The sequence below is a fragment of the Triturus cristatus genome, chromosome 4_1, assembly GCF_964204655.1.
Source record: "Triturus cristatus chromosome 4_1, aTriCri1.1, whole genome shotgun sequence".
NCBI classification, from domain to species: domain Eukaryota; kingdom Metazoa; phylum Chordata; class Amphibia; order Caudata; family Salamandridae; genus Triturus; species Triturus cristatus.
In genome coordinates, this window is record NC_140585.1 from 1,189,308,297 (window position 1) to 1,189,321,637 (window position 13,341).

Here is a 13,341-nt window from a genome sequence, read left to right on the forward strand (position 1 = left end):
TTAGTAAATGCACTCATGCTTTTAAACGCAGTGTTGTTCTAGCATATCAGGCATCGCCAAGTCTCAGTGTGCCTGACAAGCCTGCCCAACTCTTTTTAAATATAGAACACCCATTAGTATACAGGCAAGTACGCCCTCACGCATTTTTTTTATGGTATAATCCAAGTGAGCTTCAGAAACAGTTTTGAAAAACTCAGACATCACTATTTCATTGTTCATTACTTTCAGTTACTTTTAACAGTGCGAGTTGCGGATGTGGGTGAAGCCAATAAACTAAGTGGGTGGAGCCGGTGGAGGAAGTGGGTGGAGCCGGAGAAAAGTAGGTGTGGCCTCCGACAAACATTTGAGCACCTGGACTTCATATTTTACAAATTAAGCACTGGTTGTGTGTGGACATGAGGGCGCCCAACACTGCCATTGAGCGAGAGAGACACCCAGGGCCGCATATCAGTGATATGATTGCGGCACTAAATGGAGCCACGATATTTTCCAAATTAGATCTAAACAAAGGGTATCACCAACTCGAGTTACACGAAAAATCAAGATACATAACGACGTTTTCCACTCATGTCGGCCTGTTCCGGTATAAGCGATTCAGCTTTGGCGTGTCATCCGCGGCCGAAATATTTCAGGAAGCCATCCGGAAGGTCATCCACCACATTCATAACACTCTTAATTACAGTGATGACATCCTCGTGTACGGATCCACCACACAGGATCATGACACTGCATTGGAGCGAGTGTGCCATGCCTTGTTGGAAGCCAATCTCACTCTAAACAAAGCTAAGTGTGAGTTCCACAAATCCACGCTAAAGTTCTTTGGCCACATCTTCTCGCAAGCAGGAATGAGACCGGACCCAGAGAAGGTGTCAGCGCTAAATGATACCCCCAGCCCCGAGATGTAGGGGACGTTCGATCTTTTCTTGGAATGGCTAGCTACTGTTCGCGCTACATCCAAAACTACACGACAATCAGCTACCCGCTGCGGCAGCTCACGAAACAAGGGCACTCATTTCAGTGGTCAGCAGAGTGTGAACGGGCCTTTAAGGACATCAAGGCCGCTGCGGAGTCTGCCGACAACATGGCATATTTTGATCAAAAGAAGAAAACGGAAATTACGGTGGACGCCAGTCCAGTTGGGTTGGGAGCAATACTGGCTCAATATGAATCAGAGGGAGACCAACGAAACATAATCGCGTACGCGAGCAGGAGTCTGACGGAGGCCGAGAAAGCGTACTCACAATCAGAGAAGGAGAGCTTGGCCGTTGTCTGGGCCTGCGAACACTTTCACATTTTTGTGTACGGCAAACACTTTACGCTAATCACTGATCATCAAGCTCCTATTACCATCTTTGGCAATCCACGGGCAAAAATGCCCCCCAGAATAGAACGATGGGGTCTTCGCCTTCAAGAGTACACATATACCATTGTGCACAAGCCAGGCAAAAGGGAGAATCCCGCTGACTACATGTCTCGGCATCCCAAGGTAACAACACGATGCAAATCGTCGGTGGCAGAAGAATACATTTGCTTTGTGGCAGACCAAGCCCGGCCACCAGCTGTCCCGGTCGACGCCATCATCGATGCTACTCTGGAGGACGCCACGCTGATAGAGGTGAAGAGGCGACTGCTACACAATGAATGGAGACATCTGGAAGGTAACGATCAAAACAGAGAGGCTGACAAAAATGAGCTGGCTGCCTTCATGCACGTGAGAGAGGAACTGTCAGTGGCCCCCAATGGGTTAGTGTTAAGGGACACTCGACTTGTCATCTCCAGAAGTCTCTGTCGGGGCGTAGTCAACTTAGCCCATGAAGGTCATCTCGGAATTGTGGCTACCAAAAGGGCTCTGAGGGAACGAGTGTGGTTTCCAGGTCTTGATGAAATGGTAGAAAATACGCTGAGAGACTGTCCTCAATGCCAACTAGTCAGTAGGCCTGATCCTCCTGCACCCCTGCAAATGTCCAGACTGCCGGAGGGGGTGTGGCAGCAAGTGGCAGTAGACTTTTTTGGTCCATTTAAGTCGGGACAATACATCTTAGCCATAATGGATGAATACTCTCGCTTCCCCATTGCTCACATCATATCATCCACCAGAGCTTCAAGAACGATACCTGTGCTGGATGAAGTATTTGCTGCATGGGGCATCCCCACAACAGTGAAAACAGACAATGGGCCCCTGTTTAATAGTCAGGATTTTGCGGACTTCGCCAAGCATCTAAACTTCAGACATCGCAAAATCACGCCTCTGTGGCCGCAAGCCAATGGAATGATCGAGAGATTCATGTCCACGCTAAAGAAAGCCATTCAGCAAGCAGAGGTGGCACGGCAAGACATTCAGACAGCGCTCAATGAAGTCCTACGGGCGTACCGGAACACACCTCATTCCACGACGGGGAAATGTCCCGCCACGCTAATGCTGGGCCGGCCCGTACGCACCCGGATACCGATGGTTGATTGGCCTGACAAGGCAGTGTGTCCAGATTCGGACACTGATGACATTGCTCGCACGGACCAACTCAAAAAGGACAAAATGAAAACGTATGTGGACCATCGCAGGCGAGCTGCTTCATCTGGGATTCAGGAAGGTGATTGGGTCCTGGTGAAACAGGAACAGCAAAGAAAAACTGACTGTCGCTTCAGTGAAACTCCTCTGGTGGTCGTCAAACAAAAGGGGACCATGATCACTGCCGAGTCAGACGACAAGAGAATAGCCCGGAACGTGGCTCACTTTCAGAAGTGTAGCCCCAAGGTGCGAGAGTCTCTTGGTAGTCCCATCCAAAGGGAAACCAGTACTCGTGGAACTGAGACCAGCACTCTGACACCAGAAGTGGTCTCTAATGAAGGAAGCAGTGATCGTACTGAAGTCAACAGTCGCACCCGCCGGCACATCCAGAGGCCGAGTCGGCTGATCGAGGAACTGTAACTATGTTAATGTTATTTGGTATACATAACGTATTCAGGATGAGCGCTTTGAATTTTGTTAAGAAAGGGGGAGGTGTAATGTGGGGCTGAATTAGACGGATGCTAGGACCGCCTCGGACCAGGAGGCATGGAGGGGCGGGATCAAGGCGGGGCCAGGGATAGCCCGGGAACGTACAGTTTCAGTTAGAGGCAGGCTACCGACAGAGTAGGTCGTGTGGAATAAACATGTGTATTGAACCCTCACACGTGTCTGCGTAGTACCTCCGCCGACACTACACCTGGGGCTACACTTCAATCAGGCTGTGTCCTCACTCTGCTCCATCTCCTCACATGGTGGCTTGAGGTCAGGAACCAGAGTGACCCCATCCTGAGTGGAATTTGGAGAAGGTGAGATGGAAAAGAAAGAGGCTGAAAGCCAGAGCGTGCACGAGCTTCAGCTTTCCGTTTCCTACTTCAGTGATTGATTTAGCAGGCCTCTGTGTGTTTGCCCTGTGGGTCTATCCTGCTGAGGAGTAGACAGGTGCAGGTAGGTGAAGACGTTGGGGAAATATCTCAAATGTGTGCATGTAGAGTAGTTTGTGAATGTGTGTTCGTGATAACCTTTGTGTCTGTGTATGTGTGAGAGTGAGTGATGGGAAGTGAATGTGAATAAGTGAGAGTGAGTGACAGTGGCTGTAATTCAATGAGAATAAGTGGGTGAGCAAGAACTAGTGGGATATTGAAAGTAAGAGTGTGTGCAAGTCAGTGTGAGTGAGAGTGACAGAGAGGGAGAATGAATGAGTGTAAGTGAACAAAAGCCTGCGGGTGTGTGCTTTTGGGAGTATGACTATACAGATGAGTGAAAGAGTGTGAGTGAAATGGGGCGAGATTGAGCGAGTGGAAATAAGTGAGAAATAGAGAGTGCAATTGTGGTTGAGAATCAGAGTGCAATTGACGTGAGTGAGAATGAATGCGCATGTGAATGTAAGTCAGCATGAGCCAGAATGTGTGTGCGAGTGTGTGATGGCAAAAGGCTGTCACAGGTGCACAATAGGTAATTCTTGACACATAGGACATTGATAGCAAAATGTCCACTCTGGCATGCTAGAGGTAATTCTTGGAATTGGGAAGAACCACCCTAGCTCTTCTAGAAGTCTGATGCTCACTTTCTGGAATTCAGGGCATGTATTATGCCTTACCACTTCCAAAGATCACCAGCTGCCACTGGCATTAACTGGCCTGTTTTCTCCAGCCAGATGAGGTATCACACTCAGTAGGAGAGGTTTCAGAAATGTGCTTCACCACTGTCACTTAGTACTGTCCTACCCTTTAGATACAACAGGAAAACACAAGGCTGTGTCACATCCTTTCCTCATTGGTGAAAGTCCCACTCAGGGACATGAGGCAGTGGGGGAAAGAAAGATACTCAAACAATTGTATGCAGCTGGGGAGCAGCTAGACCATTCCAACTGCAGTGAAGTGACCCTTTTTGTCCCTTCCCAAAATACTCGCAAGTGGATAAGCTGGTAACATTATGCACCACACAGTGGATTGTCTGCATAGTGACCGTAACCAACTGTGGTGGACAAACCATAAAAAAGGGAGAAGTAAGGCTCCATCCAGTCCCAAATGAGATAGCCGAAGAGGCTGAGGAAGAATTTGATTCCAATGCAGCCATTGAAAGCACTTGAGACTCTAATGAAACATGCAGTTGACATATTCAAGGGAGTTGAGTCTAGCGTTACCTCGAATCCCAACCACAGGATTCAGAAGGGCACATGGAGCCAGCGCAGAAGGAGGTGCATGCTCTACTGGTGTCATGATCGTGTCTTAATGCCATGACTTTGTAAGAGAGCAAACATGAGGCTTTAGGAAATGCATGGTGAGCAACAAATTTATGTGTGTTAGGTCTCCATAAGCTAACAGCTAATATTGACTGTACAGAGGTGATGTTTGCAATCGTTGAGCTGTGCTTTGCCCCTGTGGGCACTCTGACGCAGCGCTGGTAATGAAGGCCTACAGGCTTCTGCCCAGGGTAGTTACTGCCTATTCCGCACCTGAGGCATGCTAAGCAAGCAAGGACCCTAAAATAATCATGAGAAGAAAACAATAAAGAACTACTTTTTCAACATATTGGTTTTGCCAGTGCCTTTTGCCAATGCAGAACAGCATCAGCAAAACCATATGTCTTCACCTAATGCTGTACATCATTGGCAAGAAAAGAAATGAAAAACAGTGAAATGGCTTGCATGCATCATAATGCTACAGCAGCACGCACAGTGTGATGATGTATGCCTGCGTATGCGTTATACCAAGCATGCATGTACATAAGGCGTGTCAAAGCTGCCATTTGGTTTATTGTTTTCTATTTAGCACTCCAATATGACGGATGCCAAACTTGGAGAGGTAAATAAAGAATGTCATTTTTGACATGAGCATTCTGGCCCTCAAATAAGATATATAAATAAACATTCTTTAAAAGAACTTGACATTGGAAGTGGGAGAGCTATGGAAGTGCTTGATGCATGGGCAAAGAAGAAATTAATTAAAAACCCAGGGATGGATGGGTGAAGCAATGGATGGTTTGGGGTAGAAGTAGAAGTGAGCAACAGTGTAGGCAGGGAGCCTGGAACTGAATAGCAAATCACCAAATGAGGGCAAGAGCAAGAAAAACATGCAGTCGCATGGACGACTGAAAGAAAATTGAATGTGAGCGGTGGAAGGATATACATAATCTATTTAAAATAATAATTAAAAAGATGCTGCTGGAGAGGGACAAACACAAGGGGCCTTATGTAGGTAAATTACATTTACCGATTCTTAAATACCGAATTTTACCGATTCGGTATTTATGAATCGGTAAATGTAATGTAGGTAAAAAAATACCGATTCGGTAAGTGTCGGTATTTTAGAATCGGTATTTACCGATTCGGTAATGTTAACCTGTATCTCAATGATTCCTATGGACCAGGAGGCCCATAGGAATCAATGGGAAGCCAGTTACCATTACCGAATCGGTAAATACCGAATCGGTAATGGGGGGAGCTCAATCAAGGGTGGCAGGGTGTCACATTGACACACTGTTGCACCCCTGATTCCTGCATGTGTGCACATGTGGCACACATACATGCCCTGAGGGCATGTGTGTCTGCCACATTGCACACACCTAAGGGCCACAAAATGCATTTACTGAGTCATTCGTCATTTACCACCAACTTTCAGTTGGTGGTAAATAACGAATCCCAACACCCACCACACACTCCCCCTACATCTCATTTCTGTATTCGGTATTTACCGAATCGGTAAAATTACCGATTCGGTAATTTTACCGATTCGGTAAATTACCGAATACAGAAATGATCCCCCTACATATCAAAAGCCTAAATACCGGTCGGTAACGGTATAATTACCGAAAATCGGCCGTTACCGACCGGTATTGGGCTACCTACATATGGCCCAAGATGAGGAAGCAAAGTCATCAAGTAGGAAGCAAGCAAATGGGAGTGACAAGAAAGCCAACTAATGATAAGCAATGGGGCAGCTAAAAGCCCACTGTAAGTTTTGGTGTTATATACAATGGGTCTTCGACAAAATACAACTGAAAGCCTGTCTGTAGGTGAGACATAGGAAGCAGCTTTCCTGAGCTGGGAATCGCTATACATGGAAAAGAGGCTTCTATTTTCTCTACAACCGTGAGTGGTGATACAAAAGTGGAAATCCATTGCCTACACGAGGTCTGTAAGGAACTTTTGTCCCTTGAGAATCGTGTCTACCTTGAGGAGACTTGTGAGACGGCTGGTGTTGGATAGCAACAAAACATTATTTCTTTGCAGACAATTTTTTTTGAAGAACCTGTGTGATGGCCAGAGTCGGACTAGGACACAAAATATGTCCAGGCACCAAAATGAAAGTGGCCACACCTTTGTGAATTAGTTATCTAAAAAGTTGGCCATTTTAGCAAATTGTCAGTTGTGAACTTGTAAAGACAAGCTGTGTTGGTGGTTTGCAAGGTATGGGAGACTACATGGTTTCAAGATTTATAGTGCATCGGAGGGCAGTACCCTCAGCCTGTGGAAAAATACCCATTTGTGGGGGTAGTTCACTCGAGGTTTGGACCTGCTTAGCCTCTTTGCAGTCAGATAAGAAAAAGAAATTGAGTGTCTCTACCCGTTGATTTCAAGAGAAACACAAAATTACTTGTTGTCTTGTTTTTGTTTTTCTATTTTGTTTTCATTGTTCTTTGCTAACAGTTGATTCCAGCTTTACAGAAAGAGCTCATTCTGATATGTATTTTTTTATTCTGTTGATGTATAGTAAATCACCCGATGCGTGTTTCGCCACCCTGCATAGCTATATTAATAGCCTGGGGTTTTCTCAAGGCTGAAAAGTTGAACAAAGCATGGCTATGGTTATTAATTCTCAGATAGGTTTGAACACACATGTGAATTGTTTTTGATTCCCTGTATGTCAATCATTTTGGCCTGTGTGATCAGGGCCGGACTGGGAACAGAAACCGGCCCTGGCAAACTGCTCAGCTGCATCCCCCCTTGGGGTGAGGGGGAGTGCAGCTGAGCAGTTTGTGAGGGCCGGTTTCTGACGATTTTGTTACTGGGGGCTGATATTGCCAACCCCCGGTAACAAAAACGGCCCCCAGGGTGGCAAAACCGGCCCCCACCCTAGCGGCCTCCCGGGGAAACGCCCGGTGCCCGCTATGGCCAGTCTGGCCTTGTGTGTGAGGTCCCACACAATGAGTGAGCTGTTTATATTGCCCACGTGTGAGTGTCCAGGCACGTGTGTGAAATGATTAGTTCATAAAACTGAGAGAGTGGTGCATAAAATTGTCATCACCCAAAGCGATAGTGGCTAAACAAAAAAATGAGTGTTAGTTAGTTTTAAAATTTCAGTTCTTCTTTCCTTTTCTTTTCTTTCAATATTGGTAATAATATACCGTCCACAAAAGAGTTGCATGCCAGTAGCTATCAGAAAGAATTTTAAAACTAACATGCTCATTTTTTCATATTACCACTAGCACTTTGGTTGATCACAATTTTATGCACCACTATCTCAGTTTTATGAAGTAATCATTGTACACATGTGGGAAATATAAACCGCTTACTCATGGTGTTGGACCTCACACACGCCAAAATGATTGGCATACAGAGAATCAAAATTACTTCACAGAGAATTAATAACTATATGCACACGTTCTTCAACTTTGCAGCCTTGAGAAAGCCCCAGGCTAAGTATAGCCACACAGGGATGGAAACACGCGTCAACTGTTTTACTACACATCAACAGTATAAAAATTACATATGAGAATGAGATCTTTCTGCAAAACTTGAATCAACTATTACCAAAGAAAAATGGCGAAAAAAAATTAAACAAGACAACAAGTAATTTTGTACTTCTCTTGAAATCAAAGGGTAGAGACACTCAATTTCCTTTTCTTCTGGTTGTAAGTTTGCACTGCAAGCAATGTTTTTTCAATATGTGGGAAATCAACCATAAAAACAGGCTCACAAACAGCCAAATAACCAGCCTACACACTGACCTGACACACGAGCCAATCGGGCAGCCTGATGGCTCCATTACACTCCGAAAGCCACTCTTTCGGCTGTTGCATACCCTCCGCCTAACCTTGGCCAACTGCCCCATGCAGCCAAATAGCTGCCTCATAGAAGGGGCGAGACAGGAGGAATATTTTGATGCCTCACCCTGGGTGATGCCTATCATATTATTTATTTCTTCTTTAACCCTCTGAAGCCGTCCCTCCCGCCCTTTCTTTTTGTTCTGTTCATTTTTCCGCATTTTCCCCTGTTACTTCCTCCCTTGCTGTACCTTTCTTCATTCTAGCCTACACTGAAGGCATAGGACTCTTCTAGTTAGTTTCTGTAATTAGGGCAGCTTTCAAAAACTATCAGTGACAAAGCCAATAAATCGCTTCCTTTGACCTATTGGCTTTGCCAATATTTTTTAGTCGCACTGCACAGCCTCCTCGAACTGTGCAGCATGGCCAAAGTTTTTTTTTTTTAAACACAAAAGTCTTTGACACTGAGGGAGGGCAGGAGCGAAGGAGGTAGAGGGAGAGCAATAGGGTAGTGCAGGTGCAGTGAAGCAATGGGGAGACGCACATAGGCGAGCATAAGAGGGAGGGGCTGGGGAGAAACAGTCGAACAGCATAGAGCAACATGGAGTATAGAGGGAGTGACGTACATGAGTGGAGATGGCCCAAAACACACGCACTCTAATGAAGTGCATCAAACAAAAGTTAAAAGTAGTGCTTGAAAAGAAAGCAGTGGAAGCAGCGATGACAGCCAGTCAAACAGTTTGTGAAGAAACAATTCTCCATGGAAGGGACAAAGAAAAGCCTGACATGCTGGGACACCAATAAGAAGCAGGCACATGAGAGTGACAAAGAAAACCACCAATGGAAGCAACGTGCTTGCTCCAAGCATCTCTATTTTCTTTGTAAATCGCAGGGTACCTCCCAACTGACAGCGCATGTGCGGTCTAGTTAGCTCTGCCCAATTAGTAGGAACATTATGTTGAGATGTCATGGGTATGCTGATCGCTATGGGGCTCTTGGATCTTTCAATAATGCCCAGTGCACCGCTGCCATTCATATAAACAAGAATTGTTTAATATGATATTCCCTTTGGCAACATGCTGTAAATTACGCTTCAACTGGTCTTCCACCCAGGTTATAGCATGAAATCCACCCTTGTAGAAGTCACTGACACCATTAACTTGGCAGTATATCTACGGAAACAGGTCACATTGCTTCTTATAGATCTATCCGCAGCTTTCGACACAGTGTCTCATATTACTCTTCTAGAACTGTTAGAAAATATAGGCATTAGGAGATCCACGATGGCTTGGATCTAATCATTTCTGTCTGACAGAAGCCAACAGGTCTGGATGTCACCTTATGCCTCTGATCCCAAGCCCTTAAAGTTTGGAGATCTTTGGAGCTCTGCTTTGAGCCCGACACTGTTCAATATTTATATGACCCCTCTGGCTGCACTGGTGGAATCTGTTGGCATTCAGGTGGTGTCCTACGCCGATGACACGCAGACGTCATTACTTTGAACAGATATGTACCAAACGTCTTGAGTAGTTTCAAGGCCTGCCTTACACTCAGGCTCCAGTGGATGTGTCTTGCAATTTGCGATGTAACAAAAGCGAAACAGAAATCTTGCAATTTGGCATACCTCTCTCCAATTTGGGATGGTCAATGCTGGCCCAGTCTTGTCCCGCTGCCATCATAACGTGGAATCTAGGGGTAACATTTGACAACACGGCTTCTTTTGGCCCACAAGTGGATGGCGTGGTGGGCGTTTGTTTCGATCTTCTAAAATTGCTAAAGAAATTTGTGTATCCATTACATATGCAGTATCAGAGGATGGTAATATGTGCCCTTATCACTTCTCGGCTTGACTACCCCAACTCTCTTTACTGGGGCCTACCGGCATACCAACTTAGAAGACTCCAGCTGGTACAGAACTTTGCAGCTCAGCTTCTATTAAAACTGCCAAAAAGCCACCATATATTCAGCATCATCTTAAAGAGCTACATTGGCTTCCCATCAAGGAGAGAGTATGGCTTAAAGGGCTTATGGTGGGCCATAGAGCCTTCCAACAGGCAGGGCCGTGGTACCCGCATAAGAGGATTATTCCATACTCTCTGGCAAGACCTCTGCGCTCTTCTGACGCCATGTTGGCGGTGGTCCCGAGAATAAAGAGGAAAACATGGGGTGCCTCCTCCTTTTCTTTTCCTGCTGCCTTCTCGTGGAATTCCCTTCTTTTCCATGCATGGGTGCTGAAGGACAAACTTGCCTTCAAACTCCACCTTAAAAACTGGCTGTTTGAGGTGACGTATCAGTAATTTGCTTTTGGTACAGTTGGTCAATGAGTTTAAGCAGCACCTGGACACTGTTTGAGTAGCTGTGCGCTTTATAAATCAGGCGATTGATGGATTGATTAAGTTGTAATTGTTTGATGTCATGTTGTGGGGAACGGTGCTGTAGTTTGAGTGTTATGATGCGTGGTTTGTGGAAGGGAGAATTACTATGTTGTGATAATATGTGACATATTATCTAACATGATGGGATGTGTATTTACTTGATTGCTTCTATGTAGAGTGTTGGAGTACTATATTAAAAGTTGTATACAGTGGCATGTAGTCTGGTGTATAGAGTTGTGGAACTCTACCGACTGGCAATTGTTGAACAGTATTTGACAGTGTGTTAGATGTAGTGGATGATGTTAAATACATTGATTCCATGTATCCCAGAATGAATGGTAAGGTAACGATGCACTTTGCGGTGGGTAGTGGATTACATCCGAGAAATAAGCATCAATATTTGGTAGGCCAATGAAGTTGGGTACAGAAAACTGAATGGGAAAGAGAATTATCCTTAATAAGAGAAAACTGAGAATAAAGATTCTCACTAAGTAAAGAGGTTAGTAAAGAAAAATGTTAAACAGGCATACTGTAATCGAGCTCAAAGGCCAGGAATCGCATAGCAAGAGATGCATTGCAAAAAAGAGAACAAAAACAAACAAGTTTAGATAGATATTGATAAAATAAACATATTTTACCTTGAACTGAGACGGTGATCATTTTCTTAGCAATGTCGAGTTTGTTCTTAGCTCTGCATGTGTATTTGCCAGAATGATTTCCTGTGACTTCAGCCAATATTCCTTTTGGGTACGTCGATGTGTCCTTGGAACAACTGACCTCAGGGGTAGGCTTTCCGACAGCACTGCATAAAACCACGTTCAATTCCCCTTCTCTTAGTGTTTGGTTGCTCTGGCAGCCATCTTCAGTGAAGCCTGGCGCATCTGTAAGGAACAGGGATCACACAATATACTGAATCAGAGATCTTCACCCGAGTGGCAGCTGATGGGAAGATGTGGTGCACACTGGAATATTTGATCTGCCACATAATATTCCCTGTGTCCAACCTCCCGCTGCACTGTCATTGGCTGTGCATGGCCTGGGGGTTGGCCACTCGTGGGGGGTTGAGGGTGCAGGCCGTGGACCATCCTCCTATCATGAACTGCTGAAGTATACTTAGGTATGATAATCAGTGGTTACTTTGAGCCTGTGGCTGTGGTGGGAGTCACCGGCCCTCTTTTTTGGAGACCGGCTCTTAGTTTTCCTCATCAAATATTTATCGAGTAAAGAGAAGGAAAAACCCAGAAACCCAGATAACACTGAAAGAGAAAGATGGAAAATCCGTCACAAAGGGAGAAACCTGCAAGAGTGAGAAAAATGGGTAGGGAGTGTCTGGTAGTGGAATAAAGAGGCATGAGGTGGATTTAGGATTCCACAGCCTTGGTATTTGGAATTATTTGGAGGACTGGAAATGTAGCTGTAGAGGATCTCTTGGCTTACAGTGAACATTAGGACATTAGAAAGGGGAGCTCAATTTGATATATGGCCTTCTGCAACATACTGGGATAAGAATATAGAACAATCTAATGCTGACAGCTAGTGAAAGGCTTCCACAGTCAGATGTGTTATCAGGTTCCCCAGATCTACCAGTAAGCTTGCAGTTGCATTTCGTACCAGCTGCTTGCGATTTAGAAAAGTAGCCAGGTGCACGTGCCCACATATATTGCATTACCATGATCAAGCATTAATGTTTAAAATAACATTAAGGATATGTCTCTCCTGTAATAAATACTGTCTGCTCTGGTGAGATCCATAATTTTATTCATTTTATGGACAGTTAAGTTTTGACTTCTTCTTGGGCTGAGGACTGTGATTTAAAATGTTGACGCTACTTGATCTCTGGAAAGGTATCTTCCCCTGCATAGTAGGTGCAGCCCTACTATTGAGTCGCAGCCACAGGCTTAGATAGGATGAGCCGTGTGCAGAATTAATGACTACACTATGATAAGGCAGATGTTCTTGTAAAGAAAGCATTCACAGTTACAGATATATGTTATGAGAGCGCAAAGTAGCATAAATGATTCCCATAGTATAGAAATCTTGTCGCATACTGTCTGCCAGACACTTTAAGCTACAGACTTGTGTGTGTCTTAAAAAAGTAATTTGGTGCCATATCGATTTCTCAAGCCAGGAAAAAACTTGTAAGATGATGTTTGCTGATTAAGGATAGTTTTGTCTTAGACCCACAGAAGAAAAGGACGATTTCCATTTGTGCCTACCTATAAGAAATGTATGTTTTCAGATTTTTTGTTAGTAAGAGATACATTAGTGGAAACGTAATGCTCTGGGGACTAAGAGGGTAACCGTTTAGCCTATATTCATGGTCCTGCAAGGAAATTCGGTCACCACTTTTAGCTCAAGGGTTCAGCTAGACAGAGGGCAGGATAAAGAGCTACTTTGTTAGAGACTAAGTTGTGAGAGTCAGGAATTTGTGGGAGAAGCATTTTGAATGTTCATTGTGAGAATACCTGCAGAAGA

At 44.8% G+C, this 13,341-nt stretch overlaps 1 protein-coding gene across 1 annotated transcript in view; it reads right to left on the reverse strand.

Moving 5' to 3' along the window:
* LOC146856335 (intercellular adhesion molecule 1-like) overlaps window positions 1-13,341 on the reverse strand; it is a 218,971-nt gene that overhangs the window by 33,353 nt on the left and 172,277 nt on the right. The window contains exon 4 of the mRNA XM_085654439.1: window positions 11,505-11,747. Within this exon, the coding sequence (XP_085510565.1) occupies window positions 11,505-11,747 (243 nt within the window). The remainder of the gene's footprint in view (window positions 1-11,504; window positions 11,748-13,341) is intronic.